The sequence below is a fragment of the Lissotriton helveticus genome, chromosome 4_1 (assembly GCF_964261635.1).
Source record: "Lissotriton helveticus chromosome 4_1, aLisHel1.1, whole genome shotgun sequence".
NCBI lineage: Eukaryota > Metazoa > Chordata > Amphibia > Caudata > Salamandridae > Lissotriton > Lissotriton helveticus.
In genome coordinates, this window is record NC_136063.1 from 1702828251 (window position 1) to 1702844746 (window position 16496).

The 16496-nt window shown below is 44.4% G+C and overlaps 1 protein-coding gene across 2 annotated transcripts in view; it reads right to left on the reverse strand.

Moving 5' to 3' along the window:
• The window catches only part of LOC144827656 (gamma-aminobutyric acid receptor subunit gamma-4-like), a 2222498-nt gene that overhangs the window by 579556 nt on the left and 1626446 nt on the right, over positions 1 to 16496 (reverse strand). For both annotated transcript variants that reach the window (XM_078685892.1, XM_078685893.1), the window contains exon 6: positions 14112 to 14249. In XM_078685892.1, coding sequence (XP_078542018.1) covers positions 14112 to 14249 — 138 coding nt within the window. The remainder of the gene's footprint in view (positions 1 to 14111; positions 14250 to 16496) is intronic.

Below are 16496 nucleotides of genomic sequence, written 5' to 3' on the forward strand. Positions count from 1 at the left end.
TCTGTGTTCAGTATCCCAACTACCGTTTTTTGAGAAAGTGATTCCCAAATAACAGAAGTTTTCGACTGTTTGAACCGATTCACCATCAATAAAATAGTGGGATTTGCCTTTCATTTTAGCTCGTCCAGGCCCACACTCCATCACATATGTTTTTGACTTATTAATCTCCAGTTTCCTATTTTTGATGAACTGCACAAAGCAGTCCATCAAACGTTGAAGACCCAAAGGAGTCCTGGACAGTAGCACGGCGTCATCCGCATAGAGTAACACAGGGATGTTTAAATTGTTGACTCTAGGGGCATCCGCCGCGACTGTCTGCAGGACAGAGTCTACCTCATTTATGAAGAGGGTAAAAAGCAGGGGTGCTAAAACACACCCCTGTCTAATTCCCCTCCAAATCCTGAACTTGGTCGTACACTCCCCGTTGGGTCCATAACGAACACTGGTGCGTAGCTTTTCGTACAGGCGGGCCAGGAAATATATTATACCTTCAGGAGCCCCCATTCCTAACAGTGTGGACCACAATATAGCATGGTCTACCAAATCAAAAGCGCTGCTTAAATCAGCAAAACATAAATAAAGCGACCCTTTTTTGGCCTGTGTATATTTCCCTACCAGGAGCTCTAGATTCAGACACTGCTCAATGGTACCACGCCCTTTTCTGAATCCAAACTGGCAGTTAGTTAAAATCTCATTAGTTTCTGCCCATTCCTCTAATCTTACTAATAGGACCCGACTCATAATTTTGACAGATGAGTCCAGTAATGATATTGGTCGGTAATTTTTGGCGTCGCCCCGATCACCTTTCTTGTGAATAGGGACGATTATTGATTCTTCCCAAGTAGACGGTATTTTACAGCAAATAGCTGCATTGAAGATTTTAGCCAACAGTGGACCCCAAATCTCCGGTACGGTTTTATACACGTCTATGGGTACGCCATCAGGTCCCTGGGCCTTTCCTCCCTTACTGGCTTTTATACTAACCATAACCTCATCTATAGAGATATTTAAGGCTATGATGGGCCACCTTTCTCCATTGAGGATTGGTCTATTACTTGTGTCAAAAATAATGGAGAAATGTTGGATCCAAGAATCCATACTCACATTAGATGTGAGTTCTGGTACCCTTTCGTCTTTTAGGAATGGGCTATTCACCGTAGACCAAAACAGAGTACAATTCTTCAAATCTGCTGCTTGAGTAAGGTTGTCCCACGCTTCCTGCTGTAATTCAGTTTTTCTGCGTTTGAGGATCAAATTATAATCCTGTCTAAGTTGGATCACCAGACCCTTATCTCTTGGTTTAACTGCTAGAGCCTCTTTAAGAACCCTCCGGGCAGTAGTGCAAGCATGGTCAAACCATCCTCTTTTGTATCTTCTCTTATGCCCACCCTTTTTGGTAAACTTCTTGTTGATGGTTGAATTAATTCTATCGAAGTGATCAATATTGGCAGCCGAGGTTTCATCCTGATCTAAAATTGCCGTGATTTCCATCAGACAACTAGAGATAATGGATTCAGACATTATGTCCGCTTTTTCTCCCTTCCACCTCAGCCTATACCCATTCTGCCTATGGGGTTCAATATTAATAATACTGCCCTGTTCACGTAAACAGACATTATTCCATATTGTTACTTCGATAGTTAAACACTTAACATAACATCAACCACCTTGGGCACTGAACATAACGGGATAAGAGTTGACGACATGCATATAAAATCAATGATAGTATTAGCGCCCCTTCCTGTAAAAGTCGGTATGATTTCCCCCACATCATTAGTATCATTTTCCATAATTTCCATATCATAGTCAATCAGAAAGTTATTCAGGGTCTCTCCGTAAGAATGATGGGGGAAATGAACATCAGCATCCCCCAAACGGTTGTACACACCGCATAACCTCTGAGATGATAATGGGCATACTGAGACATTAAAATCCCCCACAAAAATAAATTCAAAAACTCCATTAACATTTTTAACACAATTATTCAATGCCCTATCTAGTTCATTGATTGCAACATGTCTAGTGCCATCGAATATATTATTGTAGAAATTAATCAGAAGTAAATTTCTACCCGCTTCTTGTGTTAGCCATAGAATTTGTGAGTGAGCCCCCACTTTATATACTTTTTCACCAGGATAGGTAATTTGACTGAAATCAACACCAACAACCCTCCTTTAGCTCTACCGTGGGTTGAGGCCAATGCAGGAAGTTCATAGGAAACGAAGCCATCGATACCTTTATAGTTTGTACACCACGTTTCCTGGAGGCAAAGAATATCAAATAAATTCATAAATTCTTTCCATCCTAACATATCCTCCTTGGCCACTATGCCTGCGATATTCCAGCTGGCAATATAACAAGTTACACTATCACTCTCGTGGCTAACAATAGGCGGTTCATCTCTAAGTATGGGCTTGTTATTTTCCATGTTAAAAAGCTCTACGTTATACATTGGGTTTGAGACTTCTCCCCCTATCAACATACAGTCTACAGTCGCATTATCGTCCAATTCACTTACAGACAAGATTTCTTCTCCACAGTTAATACTATTTGCATCGCCCCAGGAAAAGTCAATCTCATGTCAATCATTTTGATCCAAAAAGCCCAATGACTGATACCTGTTCTGTATTGGGACTTGATAGATCATCTCACTAACAGGCAAAGGGGTACTACCATAGGTTATATATGGGTTGGGGGTATGTGTTATAAATTTGTTTCCACCTGTCATAGGGTTCACTGTATGCATCGACGGGGTAAATGCACCATCCTGAAAACTAGGACAAGCATTAGGCAACACTGGTCTATTTACAATAGATGGATAAGTAAAATTGCTCATTACCCCCTATCCACAATTAACAGAACGCGGTCTGCTCAGATGATAATAAAAATAGCCCAGTGGTCTGGCGACTACATCTGTTTCTGCCTGCGTGACTGAGGCGGCTCTAAGCAAAACAGTCGCAACATGTTGCGGGTGCTTGAAATTAATAATCACACAGTCCCCCCCACATGTCTTTTTGGTGTTACCAATCCAATTGACTCTTCTGATAGAGATGATTTGATCAGAGTAGCCAACAGGATAACCGCAATGGCGGTTTAGCCAGGAAATTGTTTTATTCTTCAAAGATTCCACTGACTCCTGAGTAGTGGGGACCTGGGTTATAGTCGGGACATTAGTTAAGACCACAACGTAGGGTACACATTCGGGTGGAAGATCTACAGGACGCCTACAAATCCGCATGGGTACCCCATTAGTTCCCCCTATGGCAGCGGGTAATGTTAATACCGCAGGTACCGGGGCTTTCTTAGGGACTGATATAGGTCTAACGTCATTCTGTAAAGTACCCGACATAGTGCTTATTGACCCTACAACTTGTTGCCTTAAAGGTCTGTCTGCATCCTGGGCCATAGTAGGAATTGGTGCAGGGGCAGGTAGCTCTTTAGATAATTGTTTCCTACTCTTAGTAAGGGGGGCATTATTTATAGGAAGTGGTTGTGACTGCACCCTATCCTTTGTAGAGACAGAGGTTAAGCACGCTGGTATTTTAATATCTTGTATACATTTTTCCAATTTATCCGCATGCTGGTCCACCACGGCCCTCAATCTTACTATCTCTGCCCGCAGGTCATCAATTTTGGTTAACAGGGGCTCTACCACCAAATTAAATTTACTATTAATAGTACTTACTAGCAAATCAATTTGATCGGGCTTAATGGAAACCAAATTGTCATTAACTAGTGACCCTATTTCTTCAGTACTCTCTTTGTATATAACATCTTTTTTATTCTTTCTAATAGAGTGATTACCCCGCTTAGGTACCATTTTCCTACAAGCTCGCATAAATTTAGTAGCCCTAGCAGAGTGTTGGGGTGTACCCCCAGAATTCTCACATGGATCTTCTTCCGCCCTTATCGAATTGTCTGGAGCCGTTGTTAAATCAACATTATCATCAATATCATCATGCTCCACTGTAATGTCTGTGTCATTAGCGATGTTATCGGTGTTATGGAGATCCACAGATGAAATCAATGGGAGGTCTATAACAGTACTTTTCCCCAGAGATTTCCTTCTATCACTATTAATTTTGGAGACTACTTTCAACAAATAATTGTCCGGTAAGGTTGTTTGGACTGACATTGTGGGGTTATTCAGAGGTCTCAAAAGGGTAATAGTTTATAAAACAAGGTATTTCCACAAATTAACTACTCACAGGTAGAACCAAAGGGGATGGCCCTGCCCGGCCTCTTCTGGCCCCTGACGGCCACAGACGGCCCCGCCCTTGTCCCGGGCTTCTCCCGGCGCCGCCCGCTCGCGTCCCGCGACGCGGGAGCTCAGCCTGCCTTACAAGCGTCTCCGGTCGCGGAAGTGGGCGTGTGCGCCTGTGTCCGTGCGCAGGGGGTCCTGGAACCTGTGGTCTTCCCTCTCTGCGGCCGCGTCGATGTCAGGAGCAGCAGCGGCAGAGGAGACCAACAGGGAGTGCTGCCGTGTGCTGAAGGAGCTGGGGATGAGTTAAATGCTCCCGCAGTATTGCCGGTGCTCAGGTGAGCTTTAAACGGGTAACAAACTCCCCCGCAGTGCCTGGTGTTGCTTCAATGGAACCCCAGCTCCGCCGAAGCTCAGCCTGCCTTACAAGCTCCTCCGGTCGCGGAAGTGGGCGTGTGCGCCTGTGTCCGTGCGCAGGGGGTCCTGGAACCTGTGGTCTTCCCTCTCTGCGGCCGCGTCGATGTCAGGAGCAGCAGCGGCAGAGGAGACCAACAGGGAGTGCTGCCGTGTGCTGAAGGAGCTGGGGATGAGTTAAATGCTCCCGCAGTATTGCCGGTGCTCAGGTGAGCTTTAAACGGGTAACAAACTCCCCCGCAGTGCCTGGTGTTGCTTCAATGGAACCCCCGCTCCGCCGAAGCTCAGCCTGCCTTACAAGCGCCTCCGGTCGCGGAAGTGGGCGTGTGCGCCTGTGTCCGTGCGCAGGGGGTCCTGGAACCTGTGGTCTTCCCTCTCTGCGGCCGCGTCGATGTCAGGAGCAGCAGCGGCAGAGGAGACCAACAGGGAGTGCTGCCGTGTGCTGAAGGAGCTGGGGATGAGTTAAATGCTCCCGCAGTATTGCCGGTGCTCAGGTGAGCTTTAAACGGGTAACAAACTCCCCCGCAGTGCCTGGTGTTGCTTCAATGGAACCCCCGCTCCGCCGAAGCTCAGCCTGCCTTACAAGCGCCTCCGGTCGCGGAAGTGGGCGTGTGCGCCTGTGTCCGTGCGCAGGGGGTCCTGGAACCTGTGGTCTTCCCTCTCTGCGGCCGCGTCGATGTCAGGAGCAGCAGCGGCAGAGGAGACCAACAGGGAGTGCTGCCGTGTGCCCCATGCCTTTCCTGAATCCTGATTGGAAAGTGTTGTGGAGGTTGAGTTGAAGGAGGACACTCTTCCTCGGCATTCCGGCAAGCAAGGGAAGGTTGGTAATAGGTCTAAGGTTGCTCAGGTCATTGGAGTCTACTCCTGTTTTTTTGAGAATTGGTGTTACTTGGCTTATTAGAAGGGATTGAGGAACACAGACTGATGAAAAAGAAGTATTAATGATTTTGGTCTAAAACAGGCAGATGAAGTGGTTGAGGTTCTTTACTATTGTGGAAGGTAATGGTTTGGAGGTGTGGGAAGTGGACATAAAGTTTGAAATTATTTTGAAGACTTCGCTTTCAGTCATGAGTTTGAAGTCTATCCACAGAGAATTGTTTTTCAGGTGTAGGTGATCATGCTAGATTTTGGGTTCATTTGTGTTATGCTGGTCATTGGTTAAGCCTGGGGGGAGGTTTCAGTGGAGACCAAGGGGTCAGTGATGTAGGTGGGCGGAGTTGTCAAACTAGTATCATGGAAAAGAGATTCTCTGTGAAGTAGCTAGCTACTTCTTCACAGTGTTCAATAGTGACTGGTCTTTCAGGTTTGATGGTGGAGGTGGTTTGATGTTTAATTATGTTAAGTAGCTCCCTAGGTCAGTTCTTCTCTTGACCCAGTTGATTGCAAAAGAAGGTGGCTTTTTCTCTGATGATGTGTTTCTTGTAGGATAGCCCTTTGGATCTACGGAGTGCTAGATGAGGCAGTGAGGGTTTTTGTCTCCAGAGCTTTTTGATTTATTAAGTTGTCTCCTCTCAGAGTTAAGGTCAGAGTTGAACTGTGTTCTGGATTGATTTTTTTCTAGAGCGCTAATTTTAAAAGGTGCAATTTGATTGAGAGCATCAGTAATAGCAGAATAATAGTGGGCAGTAAGGTTGTCAACAGTGTAAAGGAGAGATTTTGAGTGTAGTTGGGTGCGGATCTGGATTCCAGTTCCGATAACCGGATTTGTTTGATATTCTTTGCCCATTGCGTGGTTCTGTTGGTGGTGGCAGTGTGGAGTATGGGATGGGCTTGAGATTGAAGATTATGAGATAATGGTCGGACCTGTAAGTGGGCTTTCCGGATTGGAGGGAAACAAGCTAATTTCGGTCAATTAAGGTGTCAAGAGTAGAGCCTTTTCTAAGGGTCGGTTTGTTGCAAAATTGCTTGAGGGTGTTGATATTAAAAAGGTTAGTTAAGTTACAGACTATGGAATCTTCAGCATCATTCCAGTGCAGATTGAAGTCACCCAGAAAAATGTAATTGGTGAGTCACCTAGAAAAATGTTGTTGGTGTCAGCTAGGGACTGCTGTGTAATAAGGACAGTTAGTCCTTCAATAAAGATTGTGCAATCACCAGTGAGGATGGTAGATGTTGTATAGTTTGATGAAAGTGGTGGCTTTAGCTGTGAGTATGAATTTCAGGAATTCGAAGGTCAAACAAAATTAGTAGATTCTAGTTTGGTAAGCTGAATTTCTTCTTTGTGGATGATCGCTACCCTTCCCCCTGTTTGACCTGGTCTGTCCCATCTACTGATAGAATAACCATGAGTTAGCAAGTATAGAAATGGGGTAGAGTGTTTATTGAGCCAGGTTTTAGTTAGAATTGCAATGTTGATTCCTTCTTCAAGAATAGTTTCAGCTAGATCAGTGGCATGTCTCACTGTTGATCTGCAGTAAACGAGCATATAGGATATTGAGCGAGAGCTAATATTAATGGAATGTACTGTCTCAACAGTGATGTATTACACAGGAGGTCTGGGTGATGTGTGGGTTTGAGGGAATCGACTCATGCCAAGGATTACAGGGATTTTGTAGAGAGGTTCAGGTTCAGCAAGAAGTGTTTTTGTGATATAGGATTCACTAAGTGACTAAGCTTCCATTGGGAAAAGAGGGTTGAAAGCCCAAAGGATCTGTGGGGACGTTAGCTCAAGGAGATGGAGGTATGGCAGGGTTGTTGTCTGTTTCTTGGAAATATTTTTTTCAGGAGACACTTTCTCTATTCTCTGGTGGAGGAGTGTGTTACCTTGGTCTGAATCGTGCAGTTATGTTTTACATGAGAGACAACTTTGGCTAGAGAGTTAAGTTTTTGTTCAATTCTACTGAGGTGCGAGGTGAGAGTACCAAGGAAGCTACCTGTTCTGTGGGTGAATGGACATGTGGAGGATACAGAGTCCGAGGTGGGCAGTCAAAGCTCAGAGGAAAGGGCAGTGTTGTCATTGTGGGTTCGAAGGAGGGTTTGTTTGGGTTGAGTGGGTTCAATATGGGGAGTCACGGTTGTGACCTAGGGGGGCTCTGTGGTGTAAGGATGAGAAGTTGAGCTGGCTCTATTATGACTGGTAAGCACGTCTAGGGGATGTGTTGCAGTGTGTTCAAGTGGAAGAGTGGAAGCAGTTGGGCTTACTATACTACAGTGCATGACAGGGGAGGAGGGAGTGGTGAATTGATTGGTTGAGGAAACAAGGGTTGGAGTGGCTAGACCATTAACTGGGAAGGGAGAAGGGTTGGGAGTAGGGCAAGCATATGTTAATGAGATGAGAAGTGAAGAGACTTGTTGATCAAAGATGGTGTGGTGCTGGCCTGATGCTTGGATTAGTATGTTGCCCATTCTGTAGATAGAAATGGAGACCTCCACACTAAAGCTTTGGGAGGGGGTGGATGTGAATTTAGTTCCATTTGGAATTTTTTTTTTTTTTTTAGATATGAAGGTAGAGAAGGAAAATGTTTCCCAATTTTGCAGGATGTTTGGATTAGAAACTGAAGTCAGCTTTCAGAGTGCAAGTGTTGGCGCTGTAGTAGGTACCGGTAATTAGTCTTTTCTGGTAGGGGCTTAAGTAGGTGGCATTTGATATTCTTTAAGGCATTATTTGAGAGGTTATGCTGATATTTTATGCTCCTAGAGTTGGAATCCGTATCTCTCAAGGGCTGAGTGGGAAGGAGTGGGGAAGAAGTAGGACATCATGGATATTTACTTGTTGTCAGGTTCAACACATGATGAGGTGGGGTGTTATGGGTTAAGTGCACTGTCTAGGTGTGGGATCAATGTTCTGGGGGACCAAGTTGAGATAGGCTTTGAGGGGCTCTCCTAGGGTTCTGTTGTGAGTTATGGGGTGGGCTTTCATGAAAAGTATGTATGAGTAGTTCGTGCAGTGGAGCTTAGAATATAGATTTCGGTTAAAAATATGTAGGTGTCATGTTTGTCTCCTTGTTTCTAGATTAAGGAGCGAGGTGTCTTTCTCCTGGTATCAAATTGACAACTGGGCCAAGGAATAAGTGTATAGATTAATTGTAGGTGTAGTGAGCTGTGTCAGAGTGCTGTAGGAGGATCTGAGAACTATGGTTCTGCTGGTACTGTTGCCACTATGGTAGTCCATCAATAGGTGTCAGCTGGAGGTGGCTGAAGCTGCTGCGTCCTCCTCTTCTTCCCAGTCAAAGGCCTTCACAAGTGCGTCACGTCTTTCAATCCCCCAGCTGTGCAGCTATCTACCCCAACGGTCTCTACATGAGTCAGGTATTCAATAAACCCAAGGATCTGACAGACCTCACATGAGGTGGACATCCATATGATGGAGTCACCTGGGGTGGTGTCTGCCCATGTAGGGCGAACACGTCAGGCAGCCATTGTCCTCCAATACTTCTTTAGCTAGGATTTGAAAGAGGCATACTGAAAAATGTATACATTAAATTGGCAACAAAAATGTTTGTTTGGAGGCTTTTGTGATGCCGGACGTTTCAAGTGTTGAAAGGGGTGTTTTTGAGACAGCACACAATGTTACAATTAAGTCCCCTTATATTTGCATACTGCCCAGTTGATTTATGGGACCCTGCATTCCTCTCAGTGAGGTATACATTGATGCTTGTTGCCCCAGAGATACAGGTCATGGGAATAGTTTACAGACCTGCTACACCTAGTTCAGCAGAGCTGGGAAGGGCAATGGAGAGCACTGTGAGCCTTTCACTTTAGGGAAAGCCCCCCTCCAAGATGGCTGCCATTGAGGATCTCGTGGTCTCTTCTATTGAGTATGCACCAAAATGACTCTCCCAAGATGGTTGCTGAGTTATTGATTGCAGTCCTCTTTCAGTTGTGACACCCACATATTTCCCTTTTTCTCTGGTCGGCAATGGAGATATGAAAAGGAGCCGGTTCTCTTAGGGTTCTTTTTGTGAATCAGCCCCTGAGCTCCCTCCGAGGTGAGAGTGGTGAACCATGCAGCCCTGGTAGGTGCGATCAGGCGAGAGTTGGGTGAGGAAGGTTGGCACTAAGTAATAACTCCCCTCCGGTGAGACTCTGCATCTGCACTCACCATATTCACCAGGAGATTCTACTTCCTGGTCTATGTGCTCCTGCCTGTGACTGCAGCATACTCATCGCCAGAGTCTCCGAGCACCCAGGAGGGTCCCTGGCCATGGGACCGTGAGGCATCTCGTACTCCTCCAACAGCTGTGGATCCAGGCAGGATGCAATATTCATTCTTCTCACAGCACTTTTTTAAAAGAGTGTGGTACTCTATTTCAGGTTTAGTTATTTCCAGTGGATGGCTGGGGCTTACTGGGGATTTTCATGGTTTGTGATCCTCTGCCCTAGGAGTTCCCTATAGAGCTCTTCTTCCGTTGGCCATTTTGAGTTGTCTCCAGGTATTTCTACGAGGATTTGAAGATGGGGGATACAGGTACATCCACATTGGAATGTACTTTCCATTTGTAATTAATGCTAGGTAAAGAACTAACACAGTTTGCTACATGGCTAGGTTGCCTGGAGATACTTAGGAAGAATAGGAAGCAAACAAATATGATCAGAAAATATATGTTTCAATGCCTCAGACCAACAGAGGATAGATTGTAAAAAGTAATGGACAAACGTTAGCCTTTGAAGTGAGTTTTCATGTTAGCAAAGGAGCCTGAATTTCTAGAAAAGATTTTCAGGAAAATATTTTTCAGATGCTAGAGGAAGATATATGAGTGACAGATAATCTTCTGTGTTAGCATGGCTATAATGATCTCTGGGAGGTGATTTTGTAAGAGGTGGCACTAGCAAGTCATCTTGAAATGGCCAAATTGAAGATATGATTAGGAATGACTGCACATGTCTAGGAACAGACAAAGCAGTATAAAGACTCACCAGAGATTGTGAGGAATGTTTGATAAATGTAAGAGTAATAAAACCAATACCTTCAACTACAACAATACAGAAAGCTCTCTGGCTGCTATCGGATAATTTGAGTTTAGATAGTACAGGGGCTGCAAGCAGTTTAAGTTGTGTGTTTCATTAGATATTAGCGCCTTAGGACCATTATTGCATTTAGCCTGTATTTAAGGTAGTGGTAGGAAAAAGTTTGTTTTCTAAGGCAGTATTTGATGTAGTATTATGGTGTTGATGTCAGATAATAATGTTTGTTTCGAATATAGGTAGACTTAGGATGTTATGTGAAGGAACTGCTTCTAGAATATTTGTACTATCTTGAATTATCTCGAAACTAATAGGTTGGAGGAATGATTGAATATGACACTGATGCAAGGAGTTCAAATAAGAATGCTAATTGGAACCGAATGAAAAATGTAATTACATATTGGGGTACTGATGCAAAAGTTGGCTCTTGACACAACAGAGGTAATTCCATAGGAAATGTTGTGAGGTCGGAGAAAAACACACTGCCGTGTCTGGGCTGATTAGAGAGATCAAATAATATGGACATACATGAGAGCAAGTTAGATATGGAAGGAGGGGGATATAAAGAAATGAGTGGATGTGTGGAAAGCTGACTAAAACTGTAGATGTAAAAATGAGGGTCTGGATAAATATGAACATTTTAGGAATCATAGTAAAATTTGATAGTCAAGTTAAGGTACCACACTGATATCCTTAATACTCTAATGGTAAAAGAGAGTAGAGTGTGAAATTTGCAATTAGCTTTGTTGATAAGATGAGGTAAAAAGTGATTATTAAGACATACTTTTCCACAAACATTTGAGAATCTATGATCTGCATGTTACAAGATCGGCTTTGCAGCAGGCACATTAACCCTCTGTGCAACTTTATGAGTCAAAACTATGACTGTACAAAACACACATTTGTGACAGCCACTAGATTTATATTTTCACTGTAATAATCCACTCAAAATTGCTGGCCACACATTGACCTCTGCAGCAAGTGTCTTAACCATGAGGCATATTTTAAAATGGAGCCTCATCCTGACCAATTGGGTAAAAAAAAGTAAAAGAGAACTTTATTGTTAAATTAATTAAAATCATTACAATATGAAATCCATTGATGAATACAATTGATTACATCAGTTAAAAGGACTTTTAGGCACATGGCAGGGGAGGGTCTCAATGTTCTTCCATCAGTATCCCGGCTAAAAAAATTGAGTCCCATTTTGTGCAAATGAGCAGGAGGCGGCTTAACATGTAGGAGAAGTCTGGCGATTAGCTCAGCCTGAAATAATGGCTATTCATGTTATCCAGGTATTGAAAGTTCTTTGTGCAAGGAGGAATCCTGTGCAAATGATGACTGAAGTACATTGAAGTACAGTGAGTAAGCCAGGAATTAATGATGGAGGTGTTTTGCCCCTATCCTTGGTGATGATCAGAGGTCATGGCTGAGTACGTCATGCGGACTGGTTGGATGCTTTCTTTAAGGCCTGGTCAACTCCCTACAGATATGTTACTGTTTGGGAAATTACTTGAGGGTCCCCAGAGCTTAAGCATGCTGTTATAGTATACAGGAGAGCACACTGGCGGGATTCCAGAAGAGAGAATGCCAACGCAGGGTTTTAAGCAGACTCCTTTGACCCCATATAAATTAATATATTTTCAGGTGGACAGGATATCCACCAAGATCTAAATCAGGTCCTATGTCTTAAAAAATATGATTAGTTGAAGAAGTGTGGCTCACCGGTTAGAGGAGGCAGACCCTGATGCAGAGGTCTGACCCGGGACCAGGGTTCAATTCCCGACGCGGCAGGATCTTGAGCTCATAATGTCCACGGACTCGATAATTCTCGTCTCAGTGCCTACTCGAAGCGTGGGTTCACACTGTGCAACACTGGGCAATAGCTTACTTAATCTCCACTACGGCCCCACCGCGATGGGATGCCTGGTCTTCACCTTGGGGATGCCCAGTAGGGGTAATCTCGCAGGGAAAGACCAGGACGGGTTCCCAAAGCAAGCGCCTTGAGACCTTACGGTGATAAGGCGCTATACAAGAGCGTATGATTACGATTACGATTATTAGTATTAATTTTGGGATGTTGGAGAGGTGGTAGGTCTTCAAGTAGGAGTGGGCCTCTGCCATGTATGTGTTTGAATGCACGGACAGTGGCCTGCAAGACAAGGTTTTCAATAATTAGAAAATGAGGAATGTGTAAGCAGGTGATGGATGTGAATGTGTGAAGGTGATTCTGGGTGTGGGAAAACATCACTGCTATTCTATCGGTGGTTGCAGGTGCTACCTGTAATTGTTGGAAGATGGGGTAAAATCTAGCTCTACGGCTGGTCTTTGAGTCTGTACAAAGGGTGTGTTACTGAAATAGGGCTCAGAACCATTTGCTGGCTGGTGTATTAATAAAATAAATACAAAGGAAGGTACTAGCTCCTGGAAAGGATGGGGTACAGCCTGTTATGGTTGCACACGTAGGTGTCTCCAGAAGAGAATGAGAGTGTGAGTGGAGGAAGTGATACTCCTGTTTGTTGTGCCCTCACACACCCTTGCGAGTGTACAGCATCATCATTGGGCACTGCTCCTCATGGGGGTGGTACTGCAGTCTCCACAGGTCCTCGTAGAGGGCACTTTGATGGAGATCTTTTAGGAGGTGCCACAGTTGTGCATGTGGCTATGTGGGGCCTAGTGGTGTGAGTGGTATTGATAAAATAACCAGTTGATGCCCAAACGTATTTATTGAAGGGTCCAAATTGTTAGGCTAAAAATACGTGCACGGGGATGGAGATGCTAGTTCTGCAAATACAGTGGGGATTGGAACAAATGAATACCCACTACTCTCAAACCGTGTGTGAGAAGTACTATTGTATCTAATTGTGAGGGGTGGACATGTTTCGCGCTATGCTATGGTCCCTAGTGGATCCCAGAGCGCTTCATCAGGACCGTGAGGAAAAAATAAATAAAAGGGAGAAATAGGGAAAGAGGCACCCTATAATCCTCCCATACCTGCAATGAGGAATGGTTGCTTTGTATCAGACACACAGATTATTAGTGTGTTACTCCTGCAAACCTAATGGAGACACAAAAGGGGGTGGGGGAAGGAAAAATCGAAGGAAAAAAGGGGGAGAGATATCAATAAAGGGGAGGTAAATATCACCTCCAATAACCAGGTACTACCATACTGGTTAGTGGTGCTAGATACTCAGAGCGTGATTAAAATCCACTGTTGTGAGGTGAAAGACAGATCATGGTCGTAATGCTCTGTACCTTCTGTTATGTCACAAAATCGTGGTTCTGTCGGTTACTCGTGCTGGCTGGTGTGCAGTGATACGGTGTAAGACCTGGCTGCAGACCAATATTTATTATATGGGAAGTTGTGGTATATATATACCAAATTCTTGTGTTAACCTACCAGCAGTGAGCTTGGGATTCCTCGAAGAAACCAATGTTATTTCTGTGAGTCACATTGTTCTGGACTTGTGTCAGCTCAGTCACAACTCACCTCAAGACTTTGGGCTCTCTTTCCTGTAGACAATCACTCAGATTCCTAACCTGCTTTCTGGGATTATTAGTAACTAAATTGTTTACAAGAAAGTTGTCTTACCAGCTCCTGTACTGAGAACCTCTGATGTGTTTCTTAGTCCCTTGAAGTCAAACTGGTAAAGTCTCCAAGAACGCTGATCAGCCACATCAATTGAATAGCGCCTCCAACGATACATTATCTCCTCTCTAGGATAGCCATCTGCAAGAGAGCAAGACCAAAATCATGTCACATACAACATTGTGATACAAATGTTTATTCAATTCATTAATCTATCTTTAGAGCTACAGGAAATGTCACTGAAAGGCTGTATATTTGAATAATATTACATTTTTATATTACTTAAAATGTACTTTCTTGGGAAATGTAAGAAAGAAAAATCCTTTTTACAGCCACTTGCACTTATTTTCTGTTTAGTTTGATTTATTAGTTCTCACTAAACAAATAAACACATATGGATCACATCCACACTTGCATGAACAATCGAAATATGTTAGCACTAAGAGTTAAATGAGAGGGCCAGACAGGCCTTTTATTTCTCTGACCATTTCCCCAAGAGGCTGGACCCCTTGGAGGCTAACTGCTACATTACTTAACATTTTGTATTGTGATTGCACCCTTTTTGTGGCACAGCCACCACGCAAAATACTGGTAGATATTTACAAAGCCAAAAAAGGGAGATTTGTGTCACATTGCATGGCTTTATGAAGAAATGTATTGCAACACGGGAAACAACCATTACAATGCAATTATTACAAAGCACTACCTTTACAACGTGGGTGTTAGAACGCAACTGCATTTACATTGCATGCCGTTACAATGCAGACTTTACAACGCATGTCACTAAATCGCATGCCATTACAATGCATACCATTACAATGCATGCCATTACAACGCATACCATTACAACGCATACATTATAAGGTAAGTAATGGAGTTTTTTTTTGTTTTGATTCGGTATAGGTTTGGGGGTACATGGGCTTATTAATTTCTACCCCTACACTATCCAACATTTATCCAACTGTTTCACTCACTGGATTGGGAATTGTAATTTTACCCCTACACTATCCAACAATTACCCCACTGTTACCCTAAAAGTGTTATGCATTGAAATGGTATGCATTGTAAAGGTAGTTTCTAAAAATGCGTTGTAATGGCACGTGTTGTAAAATCATGCGTTGTAAAGGTGGCTGCGATGTAAAACCTGCATTGTAAAGGCATGCATTGTAATTGCTTGCATTGTAATGTCATATATTCCTGCAACACAGCAGCTTGTTCTGCATTCCTTTACTTTTTGTTAAGGGAGATGCACAATGGTTGGAGCATGGGTGCTGGCGTGCATCCAACCAAGGATTTCACACAATTCCCGATTTACAAAGGTTTGTAAACCTTGATTTGTGTGAAACCACCACACCTTCTTCTATGTGTGCTTCAATCTGCAGCACACATAGAAAGATGAAAATGCCTCAAAGGATTGTTTTTGTGCAGGAAGGTATTCTTTCCTGCACAGAAACAATTCCCCTGGTAACGCAGGCCCCCTTGCACAGTGGTGGAAGGGTCCCTACATTGGCGCTAGGCTGCCTGAAGGGCACCTGTGTGGTAAGACAGCAGAAATGTGCCATATCTTAGTAGATATGTTGCGTTTCTGCTTTCTCCCTTAAATGCAATGCAGCACAACAATTTGTTTAGGTGCACTGTTCTGTATGAAATCTTAGTAAATCTGGCCCCTGGTTTGAATGCCCAAGGATGCTCCTGGTGCCCCTGTCACTTTCTTCAGCTAGCCAAGGTTAATTGCAGCAGACACAGGAAGACTTCGAGACAGAGAGAAAGAGAGGGCGGGAGAGGGAAGAGAACGTGATCAGAGAGGGAGAAGAGAGAGAGGAGACAAGGAGAAAGAAAGAAAGAACAGAAGGATGGAAACCAGGGCAGACTGGGAACGAACACAAATGAGCCCTGGCAATATTCTCGGGCCAAGGGAAGCACTGCCTGACCCCCGTGTAGCGTCCTAGCAGGGACACGTTCTAGTGTTCAGGAGTGTTGTATCACACTTTACACCCACTCACCACAGACGTCATGGTGTCACATGATGCTGCCAATAAAAGGGGCCGAGCGCACGTGCTCGTGGCCATTCCCACTACCCCTAACTGGTGTCTGTGTGCACATTATTGCTGCTGTCCACCATGCGGGCCTAGGGCCCTTCGCAATTCTACACTGGCGACGAGGCCGGTAGTGCAGCCCATGCGTGCCACTACCCACAGCTAATCTAGAAGAAAAAGGGGAAGAGAGCTGCCCGCCTGAAGGGCATCCCCTGCAGCGAGGCGCAACGCGCCGAGAAGCCGGTGGGCACGTCGGAGCCCCACAGCAAGCCGACCGGAGCCCACCCGCGTCGACCGCCACAAACGAGTGCCACCGAAAACGAGCGGACCGCCCAGTGCCCACCTGCGACGG